This window comes from Artibeus jamaicensis, unplaced genomic scaffold (assembly GCF_021234435.1).
Source record: "Artibeus jamaicensis isolate MK-2021 breed Jamaican fruit bat unplaced genomic scaffold, CSHL_Jam_final contig_233, whole genome shotgun sequence".
NCBI classification, from domain to species: Eukaryota; Metazoa; Chordata; class Mammalia; order Chiroptera; family Phyllostomidae; genus Artibeus; species Artibeus jamaicensis.
In genome coordinates, this window is record NW_026521486.1 from 6,021,903 (window position 1) to 6,035,305 (window position 13,403).

At 39.3% G+C, this 13,403-nt stretch overlaps 1 protein-coding gene across 1 annotated transcript in view; it reads left to right on the forward strand.

The window, feature by feature from the left end:
- ENTHD1 (ENTH domain containing 1) overlaps positions 1-13,403 on the forward strand; it is a 183,672-nt gene that overhangs the window by 83,690 nt on the left and 86,579 nt on the right. The window contains exon 7 of the mRNA XM_053662245.1: positions 5,254-5,496. Coding sequence (XP_053518220.1) covers positions 5,254-5,496 — 243 coding nt within the window. The remainder of the gene's footprint in view (positions 1-5,253; positions 5,497-13,403) is intronic.

A 13,403-nucleotide genomic window follows, 5' to 3' on the forward strand; every position in this document is an offset into this window, starting at 1 on the left:
TTGATTTGAAAATACACGTCTTTTCTGTAAAATTCCTCTGAATAATGCCTTTCTTTTTTTTTTTTTTTTTTTTGCATTACCTTAATTTTCTTCTTTGAAACTTCCTTCTGAGTGATTATTGGGGCCTTGCAATCTGTTCTTTGTTACTTTTAATTAACCTTCTTAATCCTGTTGACTCTCTGTGCTCTATTTTGAAAGAATTTATTAGTACTATTCTTCAATTACCAATTCTCTCTATTTAGATTCTGAAGTTTATCTTGGATATTTCCTTTTAATCCCAGTGACTATAGTTTTCATTTCTAGGGTTTTCAATGGTCCCTTTTCATATCCATCTGTTCTTATTTAATTTCTGCCTATTTTTTAAACCCTTGCCTAAGGATATAGTCATTAATTTGAGAGGGAGAGAGAGAAATATCAATATAAGAGAGAAATATAGATCACAGTCTGAGTGTCTGTCAGTAGATGAGGGTATAAAACAACTATGGAACATTCACACAATGGAATTCTACATGGCCATAAAAAAAGAAGAAAATTTTACCCTCCGCAACAATATGGATAGATGGGGAGAACATTATGCTAAGTGAAATACACCAGCAGAGAAAGGCAAATGCTATATGATTTCACTCATGTGTGGAACCTAATGCAAAAACTGAACTAACAAGGAAAATGGGGACAGACCCATAGACAGAGAGTTGGGTGACATCTAGGGGCAGGAGGTGAGGTAATGGAGGGATGAACGAAAAGGAAAAAGGATTCATAGACATGGACAATAGTATGGTGATGCTAGGGGGAGAGGGGTATTAGGGGACTAAATGGTAATGAAAAATATATAATAAAGATTTAAAAAAAAAGAAACATAGGTTGGTTGCCTCCCATACACGCCCAACTAGAGATTCAAACTGCAGCATAGGTGTGTGCCCTGACTGAGGATCTAACCCACAGTCTTTTGGTGTACAGGACAAAGTTGCAGCAAGCTGAGCCATCTGGCTGGGGCCTGCCTGCTTTTGTTTCATAATCTCATGATTTTGTTATGGATTCGATGCCTATGTTACTCTCTCTTGATCATATTGATTTGAAAATCTTTGTTAAAATCCTGTAACAATGTAGATTATTGATTTATAGAAGATCCTGTAGAGTTGTGTAGCATAATGATTTCATTTGGAGTGAATTTGTTTTGATTGCTCTTTTATTGGCTATTAGCATTATATTTTTAAAAAATCTATTTTGAGTGAGATGTTATTCCCCAACCACCCATGTTCACTTTTCCTTTTATGTTGGTTTTCAAGTTCCTGTCACCCAGCTCCCTTAGAGTCTTCAGTACATCCATTATGAAGGTAGCTCAGGGCACATAATACGAGGGCTTGTGCCATGGATCTAGTTACTGAGCCAGCAGGTGACTTTGTTTACTTTCAAGCCTTCGTGTGTGTCCTCTTGCTTTCAGACCTCCAGTTACAAATAAATTATAGCCCAAGATGCAATTAGTGGCTTTTAAAAATTTTTCTCCCTAGACTTCTCTCATAAACGTGGACAACCCCTAACATCAAAGAGTGAGCCCTGATTCCCTAACTCCTGAGGAGCTGAGCTCCTAGTGTTAGATCGAGAGCCTAGCAGCCCCGTGGCTTCAGGCCTGAGCACTGCCTTTTCATTTCTCATATTTCTGGCTCGTGGAGATTCTTGTCTTGTCTTTGAGACTGGTGATGTCTATTACTGCTGTGTATTTGGAGTAGAGCAAGGGGGTACTCTGAAGCATGCACTCACTGTGCCAACTTGACTGGAGGTTTGTTTTAACTGGAAAATAATCGGATATGTTTGAGGTGCTTCTCTCCCTCCCCACCACCTTCCTCCACTCTCACCCCTGATGCATTGTGGAGGGTAGATTGAAAGGGAGGCTAAAAATAAGTAAAAAATTTGGAATTCCACAGCAACAAATCACCAGGGAGATGTAGAGGAGAGAGTGGATTTAGAAGATATTTAATATGTATAATCAATAGACATGGATTATTGAATTGAATTGGTGAGTGTTTATAATTCTGGCCTAAAATGGGGGTAAAATTCACCGGGAAAGGCATATGGGCAGAAGAGCAGATTTTGGTAGATCAGCGGGTCAGGAGTGGAAAGAGAACTGTTGAGATGTTTTGTAACTGCTGTGTGAAGCCCAATACGTGCTCTGCAAGTCTGGTGTGTATCTTTCATGCTGGCGCATCTCAGTGCTCAAGGTCTTGGAATTTGCCATGTTTCCAAGTCTCTTTGCATGGTGTTCAGATATGAATTTATAGAGACTCCCTCCCTGTATTTGGGGAGTTTTCCTCAGTGTATTCATTTATTTATTTAACAAACATTAAGAATCTCCTAAGCAACCTTGGCTGATATGGCTCAATGGCTCAGTGCTGTCCTGTTAATGAAAGGGTCACTGGTTCGATTCCCAGTCAGAGCACATGCCTGGGTTGTGGGCCAGGTCCCCAGTTGGGGGCATGTGAGAAGCAACCACACATTGATGTTTGTCTCCCTCTCTTTCTTCCTCCCTTCCCCTCTCTAAAAAATAAATAAAATATTTTTAAAACTTTTTTAAAAGAAAAAAATTTTAAGCAAACATGTATAGCTCTGGCCTTCGTGGATGTTATACACTAGTGGAGGGAAAAGATACTTACCAAATACATGGGCCATTTACAACATATGAAGGTACAATAAAAACAAGTGTAGCTCTGGCCAGTGTGACTCAGTTGGAGTGTCATCCCATAAACCAAAAGGTTGAGGGTTTGGTTCCCAGTCAGAGCACATGCCTGGGTTGCAGGTTTGGTCCCCAGTTCAGGTGTGTGAGAGGCAACCAATCTGTTTTTTTTTTTTACATTGATGTTTCTCACATTTCCTCTTCTTCCCCCAGCTCTTCAAAATCAATAAGCATGTCTTTAGGTGAGGATTTAAAAAAAAACAACGTAAGCGTAGGTGCTCTGAGAGTGTGTGAAAGAGGGGCCTAACCGAGTCTGCAGCCCTGATGTGTGTGTTGGGATGAGTGTGTTGGATGAGTGGCCCATCTCTCAGCAGAAGACTTTTCTGAATAAATGAAGTCTGAAGTCTTCCCTCTAGCAGGTGCTTTCTTCTGGCATTATCTGCATAGCTGGCTTTTTGCTGTTCAAGACTCAACTGATAATGGTTACTCCCTCAGCAAGGCATTTTTTACCACACCCCAAATTAATGTTTAGCATATCACTCTTCTTTATTTCCTTTAACGCATTTATTTTTATCCAGAATTATTATGTTTAGGGACCTCGTCTCTCTTTTTCTCACCTGTGCCCCCACTGTTCAGAACATTTCCTTAAACTTAAGTGTTCAAGAAATGATTAAATGCGAATAATCTTGGGCATCGGTCTGTTGCATGGTTGGTCTGTGATTTCCATGTCCTCTACCTCTGCTGCCTTGAGTTTAGGAGGACTCCTCAGCTGGCCTTTTACTCATTTACTTTTCTATTGCATTGACCCTCTCCTTACTCTACTGTGTCTGCTAATGGGGGTTGCCAAGAGCAACATCCCACTCTCTGGCCATAGTGATGGGCACATGGGCCAATCACAAGCTGGGCCAATCCGAGCTATCCTCCTGGATTTTTCAAATTTGAAGGAAGGAAGAAGGAGATTTACCAGGCGGCAACCTGTGAGGCATGAACCTGGCACTGTTTATAACCATATCCACATCCAGATTGAAGAAGCCAATCTGCAACAGGAGAAAAGGCACCATACAGAGAAAAGTAGAGACAGGAGAGGAGGAAAGAGTCCTTCCTGGTAGTTCTAGTCTCTGTTTCATCTGAACCTGAGGCCCAGTTGCAACCTCTGATGTTCCCATGGCCTTTGCCTTAGCCAGTTCAAATTGAGTTTCATCACTTACAACCAAAGATTCCAATTAAAAACAGTATATCGCTTTATTTTTATTTTAACTTTCACTTCAACCAACAAGTTTTTCATCTTGGTGTGTTTTTAAAAGACTTTTAGGTGTTTATTTTCAGAGAAAGGGGAAGGAAGGGAGAAGGAGAGAAACATCAATGTATGGTTGCCTCTCACCTGGCCCAACTGGGGACCTGGCCCACAACCCAGGCATGTGCCCTGACTGAGAATCGAACTGGTGACCCTTTGGTTCACAGGCCAGCACTCAATCCACTGAGCCACACCATCTAGCAGGGCTCATCTTGATGTGTTTTATACAATATCTTTGGATATTGATCTCTTGTATAGTTTAATTCCTTATTTCAGAGAATCTGTATTTTCTCCCTCTCTTTGCCTCTCTATGCTTCTCTCTCCCTTTCACCTTCTCTCCTTTCCCTTCCCCCCATTCTTTCTTTATCTCTTTCAGATACAAAGCAGTTGCAGCCCAAGCTATTCTATTTCTAGTACTATTTATTTTAGTACTGTGAATCTTTCCTGTTTTAAAAAATGCATTGGTTAAAAGTCAAGTAGATATCATCTTATTTTTATCATTGTTTAACCCATCCTTGGAGCAGGTTTATTGGGTTTTCAGATAGGAAACTGGGACCCAGAGAGGCCACCTGATTCTGAGTCTTACAGATAATTAAGGATAGCATCTCGGTTAGAGTGCAGTCTCAGACTGTGCTCTGGCACTCTACTTTGGGCATCAAGTTGATAGGAGTTTATGCCAATGAAAAGCCAGTTGCCCTCCCTTCACTTGTCCTACCCAGTTGTATCCCTCTCAGGTCACATATATTAACAATGTGGTGGACATGCAGTTGGTTGGCTGCCTGCCCATTCATTTATCCATCCATCCATTTATCAATCTATCCATTTATCCATCCATCCATATCTCTACTTCTTTCTTCTGTATATAAATACAGGTTTATATTCCCCTTTGCTTTACAGATTTGAATCATGCTATGCATATTATTTTAAAACTTTAGCCATAGGTCATGGTCGTACATCTAGGTCAGCATACCTAGATTTAATTCATTCCTCTTCTTCACCTATTTTGTTTGATTTATTGCAGAGTAAGTAGTGCTTTTAAAAGTGTATTTAAAGTGAAAAAATGTAATGCCAGTGCATGATATAATTTAATCATATATTCATTTACTTCCTGAAGTATAAGAAAAGGAATATATTTATTGATAATTCTACTTAAACTTAGGTTTCCCTCTATTTGCCACAGGTTTTCTTCACTTTGCTAACATATTCATTTTTCCTAATTTTCTTTTGAATAAAAATTAATTGTAGCCTTAACTAATATTTTTTTCCTAAGGAAATTCAATGTATTTTTCAGGTTACTATATCAGAGAAAAGTCTAAGCAAGTCCTATCATTGCTGATGGATGAGCAGCTGGTGCATAAAGAGAGGGAAGTAGCATGTCGGACTAGACGGCGTAGCTCCTACCCTGTGACGTTCTCTGAGAGGTTACCTGCACCAGGTAACTCACCAACCGCCTGGGCTTCTGACCCCACACCAGAAGTTCCTGCTTCGGAGAAGAAGTGTAAGCTTCTTAAGGTTTCCAGGCTACGTAAAAAAAGTGCGTATAATGAACATTAGCCTAAAATGCAGTACCTATTTGATGACAACTAAAAAATATAAAACATAACTTTTAGTCCTAACATGTTAATATTATAGTAGTCCTGGTATTAGTGTATTAGGCATTATACTATAGAGAACAAAGATGAAGAATTCAGTAGAAAATTTTATGGCTATTTTCTGAATGCAATTATGTGGGTTTCAAATAAAATGACTTTGAGCTTAGAAAGTATTAGACAAGTGAATTCCCTACTTTGCATTCTGATTGATTCCTAAGATTTCAATCATAACTAGAATGTGAAGGAGAACTGTTTTCTGAGACGAGGATCAGGGTATGTGTGCACTTGTGCCGTTTGATCCTACAAATCAGGAAATTGGCATTTTCCTAAATGTAACTCAAAATTCTAAAATTGTTCTAAAACTCTTCTAGGGCAATGCCTTGTTACATAACCCTTTCCTTTGCCTAAAATGTTAATTCTGGACTACTGAAATTTTTAAAAACAGATTTATTCACAATGTTATAATAGAAATTAGCAGGAAAATGAAACCTCTTCTACACAATTTTTTAAAAAAAAACATAAAGAACTATCATTTTGCCCTAACTTCTCCAGTAAAAAACCTGTTTTGATAGGCTCTGTATAAGGAGTGGACAGGTTGAGGGTACAGAAACATTCATGAAATGTGACTTAGATATCTGTCCCTTGAAAGGAACTGAACTTTGTGCCGTAAATGAGGGGCATAGTAAGAGTAGCATATAGTTAGTTACAAGTATTTTCAGAGGCTTGCCTCTAGCTTTATGTAAATCTATTTGTCAAGATCCTGAAAGAAATGCAAGTATCCAAATGTCAGTTAAGTATGAACATTTAAAAATGTTTATACCAACACAAACTAATTCTACCAAAAACCACTAAAGCACCTGTCTGACTCAGTCAGGAGTTCTCAAGTATTCACTCAGTCTGTGCTTGTGTGGAGTGGGGAGATGGAAACACAGTAAAGACGCAGCTACTGTGGTTATGAGTAAACCCCCCCAAATTCTTCTAAAAGGTAATGGAACCCCCTTCTCTAGGATACTCATTCCTTTGGAACAAATATCCAAAAGAGACACAGACCCATTCCGAAACGTTCTTATGGAAGCCTCGGAGTCAAACCTCTACTGCTAAGAAGGAGTAACAGTAGAATAACCGATTACGTCTCCTCCGGAATTTTTTCATCCCTTTTGCTACTTCTCTGTTAGCTTTCTTGCTCTTCCTTTTTTCATTTCTTCTCTCTCTTCTTTTCTCTTTTATTATAAACATATTTGTTGAGTTTATTTTCTGAAATTTGTATATCTAGAAGAAACGTGGAGCTAGGAATGTGTATATCTAGGACTGAATAAAGCCCCTTTCATCATGGAGCAAATACTCCAATGACTGAGGCAGATATTAAAGACACACAAACCAAACAGAAAACTATGTCAGATAGTAGAGTAACAATTACTATTTTTTTAAAGGAAAGCAGTGTCAGGGACAGAGAGGGACAGTGATGACTTTATTTTAGGTCAGGTAATAAAGGAAGGCCTTTTGGAGGAGGTGAACATTTAAACGGAGACCTGAGGGAAGTGAGCCCATAATTCATGTAATGGCTGGGTGTTCCAGGTACAGGGAACCGCAGGTGCAGATACGCTGGAATGGGAGCAAATTTGGCATCCTTAGCTATAAGCTTAGGAAATGAGGCCCTGAACGGCTGTGGAACTAGCTCATCTCTGAGCTGTTTTTATGATTCATACAAGGAAGTCTACTTTATTGTTTTATGGTCACTGCTTTTTAAATTTTTTATTTTTTTAAATATTTTATTTATCTGTTAAAAGAGGGAAAGGGAAGGAGAAAGAGAGGGAAACAAACATCATGTGTGGTTGCCTCTCGCATGCCCCCTTCTGGAGACCTGGCCTGCAACCCAGGCATGTGCCCTGGCTGGGAATCCAACAGGTGATTCTTTGCTTTGCAGGCTGGTGCTCAATCCACTGAGCCACACCAACCAGGGCCACTGCCTTTTTAAAAAACTCAAAATGATATTCCCAGCTTTGTGACACATTTTATTCACTAGACTGAGCTCTGAATGACTTTTGACTCTTAAAAAAATCAATCTACCTTAAAATGAAGTTTTGCTACAATTAATTTTTTCATGCCATAAACATGTATTGAGTGCCTACAGTAAGTAGGCACTCAATACTGCTAGATATTTTTCTAGGCCTAGTAAACAAATTGAGGATATTTCTGCTCTCATGGAGGTTATATCTAGTGATGGGCTTTAAGTATGTTTTTTAAAAATATGTGCTAATAGAGTTGGTAAACGATGGCATCATTGAAATGAATCTGTAGTAAGAGGACTAATGTAAATAAATAGTGGCCAGCCAAGATGAAGGCATAGGTAGAAATATTGTGCCTCCTTGCACAACCAAATTTAAAGACAAAAAGGATTTAGAAACAAAAATGCAACCAAACAGACAGAAAAGCAAACTGTACCAAAGTCCATCAACAAGGTATTCATCCAGACCAGTAAGAGGGGTGGAGTCTGCATAGAGGGGTCCTGGCAGGAGGAGGCAGTGATTAGTGACCCGGGCGGGCACAGATGGAAACCTAGTAAGGCTTGCAAGGCGGCTGGCTGACCACGGACACACACTTGTGCACAAATGAACCAGGCAGTTTTAAAAACGGTCAGTGAGACAGATCATGCAACCCAGGGCCCCAGCAATGGGAAATATAGCCTAAAAGCACCAATTAGAAAAACTTTCAGGGGCTGAGGTGCTGGGAAAGGCTCTTAGCCCCACAGGAGAGTTCGTTGGGGAGACCCACAAACGAACACAAGCTCGCCCACCCACCAAGGAACCAACACCAGAAGGGCCCAATTTGCTTGTGAGAAGCAGCAAAGGACCAAAATCCGAGAGAGAGCAGAGTAAGTGCCATTTCTCCTCTGACCCCGCCCCCAGGCACAACCCAGCGACTGGGCTGACCCTCCCTGTGAACACCTGAGCCCCTGCCCCTCATACATAACAGGCACAAATAAACCAAAACATTATAGCTCAAGCAGAAGAACAGCTCAAAGCCCCAGAGCCAATACTTCTAAGCGACAAAGAGATAGCGGACCTATTGGATGCACAGTTCAAAACACTGGTGATCAGAATGCTCACTGAACTGGTTGATTTTAGTCCCAAATTAGATGAAAAAAAGAAGGCTACACTAACTGAAATGAAGCAAATTGCTCAGGGAACCAATAGTGATGGAAACAAATCTGGGACTAAAATCAGTGGAGTGGACCAGAAGAAAGAAAGAAACAACTAAACAGAAAAGAATAAAGAAGCAAGAATTCAAAAAATGTGAGGAGAGGCTTAGGAACCTCCAGGACATCTTTAAACATTCCAACATCCAAATTATAGGGGTATCAGAAGGGGAAGAGGAAGAGGAAGAACAACAAGTAGAACACTTATTTGAACAAATAACAAAGGAGAACTTCCCCAATGTGGCGAAGGAAATAGACTTCCAAGTAGTCCAGGAAGCTCAGAGAGTCCAAAAAAAGTTGGACCCAAGGAGGTACACACCAATGCACATCATAATTATATTATCAAAGATTAAAATGAAGGAGAGAATTCTAGAAGCAGCAAGAGATAAGGGGACAGTCACCTACAAAAGTGCCCAACAGACTGTCAGCTGATTTCTCAAAAGAGACCTTACAGGCAAGAAGGGGCTGGAAAGAAATATTCCAAGTCATGAAAGGCAAGGACCTACATCCAAGATTGCTCTGTTCAGTAAAGCTTTCATTTAGAATGGAAGGGCAGATAGAGTGCTTCTCAGATAAGGTCAAGTTCAAGGAGTTCATCATCACCAAGCCCTTATTATATCAAATGTTCAAGGGACTTATCTAAGAAAAAGAAGATAAAAAATATGAACAGTGAAAGGACAGCAAACTCACAGTTATTAAGAACCACACCTAAAACAAAAGCAAACTAAGAGGACAGCTAGATCAGGAGCAGAACCATATAAATGAAGATTACATGGAGGGTTAGCAACAGGGGAGTGGGAGGAGGAGAAGGGGGAGAAGGTACAGAGAATAAATAGTATAAATGGTAGGTAGAAAGTAGACAGGGGTGAGGGCAAGCATAATATGGGAAATGTAGAAGCTAAAGAACTGTGACACATGGACATGGACTAAAGGGGGAGAATGGGGAGGAGGTGGAGTGCAGGGTGGAGGGGAACAAAGGGGGGAAAATGGGACAACTATAATGGCATAACCAATAAAATATATTTAAAAATAAAGTAAATAGTGAATGTTTGGGTGTAAAACTGGTAGTAAATTTGTTTAAAATCTTTTACAATATTTTAAAATTTTATTTATTCATCACTATATATACACATACATGTATAGATAGATGTGTATTGTTCAAGGAAGAGTTAATTAGATTAAGTAAGCTTAGCAATATTAACCATTTCCATGTTGGGTCCCATGTTTGAATCTGAAGCTGCATTTTAAAGGAAGAAAGAGAACTGACAATGACAAAACTTACATATTGTTTAGCACTTAGTCACATGGACATTCCTAGCTGCAAGAGAGCCTGAGAAATGTAATCTTTATACTGGACAACTACGTACCCAGATGAAAGTTAGAGAATCTATTATTGTTAAGGAAGAAGGAAAAAAATAAATAAATATAAAGGACAGCAAATAGTCCCTACAATAGTGGGAAAGAATATAAACAAATGATTGATCATGATAATACATGGTTGTCAGATTGCATAGAATAGAGAATGTAAATTTGAATATGTAAGAAAATGTGAGCAGATCATTGAGAGTACTCAGCACAGTTCATTAAGGACATAATGAACAGTATTTGGAAATTTCAATTTGATATAACTAGCAACCAGGAACCATTGTAGGCCTTGGAGAACAGAAGGAATGTTTAGCTTAAGTCACAGAACTTGGCTCTCTTATTACTGAAAACAGCTGTTGGTGGAAGATAATTTTTATTGCTTCATGTAGAAATGAAGGAGAAACAAATTGGAGGGAAGCTTGTAAGAGATAGTTGTTTCAGTCCAAGCATCTAAGACCTGCTCTAGGGTTATTGAAATAAAGAAAAGGTAATGTTTAAAGGTAGCATGTAGAGAGAAAATGGGGAAAGTAGATAACGTACTGGAGAAGAAAAAGAGAAATTGAAAATGGCTCTGACATTTGAGTTAGAGACAATGGAGGCACGTGACAGTATCACACAGGTAAATTTCTGTAGGAAGAAATGTAAAATGTAAAGACATTTCTAAATTATTTAGTTATAATGAAATGCAAAATTGAATGCATTGCTAGAAATATGATTTCCAGGCTCCAGGATTTAGAGCTGAAACAGCTGTGCCTCGCTCCTTTGTTGTAAATTAGCAAGGGAAAAGAGGTACTCTACAGAAGGTGTTATACACACATCGCTATTTTGCCTTTTTTCTATTCCTGAATGTTTCCCCCAAGATTTTAATTCTAGTAGATAGCTTGGGTGGTTTTGTTTTGATTTTAATGTGTGAAGGAAGAGATGAGCTGAAGGATAATTGCTACTTGATGGCAAGACAGAAAAGTATATACAGCACATTTACAACTCAGCTTTTCTGAGCTATAAACATCAGAGATAGGTGCCCTCTTCAGAGGTAATAGTTATAAAGACTATCACCACAGACATTGCACATAACCAGATCAGCAAAATGTCACTTCTCTTGGTCATCCTATCTTCCATAAAGGGCTCTTTAGTGGCAGTATTTTTTGCAGGGGAACTTTACCTGTGTTAGAGAAGGATTACTCTCGTGTATGTCATGGAAGTATTTCCCTAGAACTGGTGTGATTCCTGTTGGACCAAAAGTTACACTTCAGGGCAGTGTCACGCTTTTCCAAGCAAAACAATGATGTCAGCATTGCAGTTCCCACAATGAACTTTGTGTTCACAGAGGTCATGTGGAGTCACACTCGGTTGCCTTATCACATGCAGTCGATGACTTACGGTACAAATGGTGGTCGCTACTCAAATGTTTCATGGATGGATGTCAAGCAGTGATTTTTTTAAATTTAAAAATAAACAAATGTAAGAAAAAGAAAATAACAGTAGCTTATATCCCTACCAGCCTAAACCAACCACTATTAATATATTAGGAATAGTTGCTTCCAGTCTGCCCCTTTTTTTCCTTTTGTTTTTGTTTCAGAAAAATCACTTTATTCTTATAAAAACAGTACAGGCTCATTAAAAGGAATCAATCACTTCCAATCCCATCACTCAGTAATACCCATAACTAATATCAAATGAACATGAATTCTGGGTGTTGGTATCTTTCTATCCCATACACACATATCAAAAGATGTATAGCCAGAGAGAAATCACTTTTATAAATGTAGAATTATACTAGATGCTATTTTTTACTAAAAAATATTTCAGGTCGACTTCTCCAATAAAATTTACTGGGAGCTCCAAGAGGCCCATTTTTTGTGTAGTAACCAAACACTGGGAATGATTCTATTTGAGAAATTTCTGGCATCACCAGAGGTACGGGAAATCTGCAAGGTCTCTCCTTCTAAGAATTAAATTTAATTAGTTAATTAGTTTAATTTAATAAGCAGAATAAGAACAGGATACATGAGCTGAGCTCAGAGTGACTTCAAGCTTGTGCCTCTGGGACACTGCAAGTGATTGACGACTGTAGGGTTGACTTGCTTAAGGGCAGTTGTGAGTACTCAGGAAAATGAGTGCGGGGCCTGCCTTGAGCACCGGAAGGAAAGCCTGGGATTACAGTGCTGAGCGCAGACACTCCAGAGGGGCCAGAGCGAATTCGTGGGGTTATCTTGGCAAGAAGACAGACTGCTCAATTCCCAGTCAGGCTCACAGGATCCCCACCAATTAAAACCAGGCAACGAGCTCACGATCCAAATCAGCAAACATAGGAAAAAGTAATTAGTGAGCACAAATTCAATCCCTCAAAGACTGTAGATATTAGAAAGGTCAGAGATGTGATACAGAACAACTATGTATTTAAATAAATAAAAGATGCACACATCGTGTTGGCAACGGGGAAGGCTGTGCATGAGCAGGGCTGTGGCATATGGGGAATCTCTGTACCTCCCCCTGGATTTTGTTGTGAACCTAAAACTGCCCTACAAAATAGCCTTTAAAGAAAGGCATACACTTAGGCACAGCCATCAAAACCTATTTGCCCTTCTCTCAATTTATCCAGTTATTCAAATACCAGTTATATCTGTCCCAGCCTGGCTCTTTGCACCCAACCAAACTTTTAAAAATTAAAACTGTTTTACTTCCAAAAGAAGATTATTAGAAATGAATGTATGAACCTGAAAGATGGGAACCTACAGAAATGAGATACCACTGAAATTTTTTAAAAACTTAATTGAGTGAAATAGAAGATTGGCCCAGAGTAAATGGAAATTATGAAAGCAATATATTTTTTAGTTTTTTTATTGTTGTCCAATTACAGTTGTCCCCATTTCCACCCCCCATTGCTCTCCCCTGCCCTGCTCACCCCCCGCATTCAATTCCCCCCACCTCTGCCACAGCATTGTCCTTTGAAAGCAATATTAAGACATAGAGGAAACATCCACAGAGGAATGACAATTACCGTAAACTCATCAGCTACAGTCCTACTTTCAAAGGGCTGGGAGAACACAATAGCCTATAGCCGTGAACCCAGCAAAACTATTATTCAAGGATGGGGATGAAATAGTCATTTGTAGATAAACACAACTGAGAGTTTACCACCATGAGACCTACATTAAAGGATATACTTCATTTTTTTAAGAAAAACTTTAAAAGATTTTACTTATTTATTTTTAGGGAGAGAGGAAGGGAGGAAGAGAAACATCAATGTGTGGTTGCCTCTTCCATGCCCCCTACTGGGGGACTGGC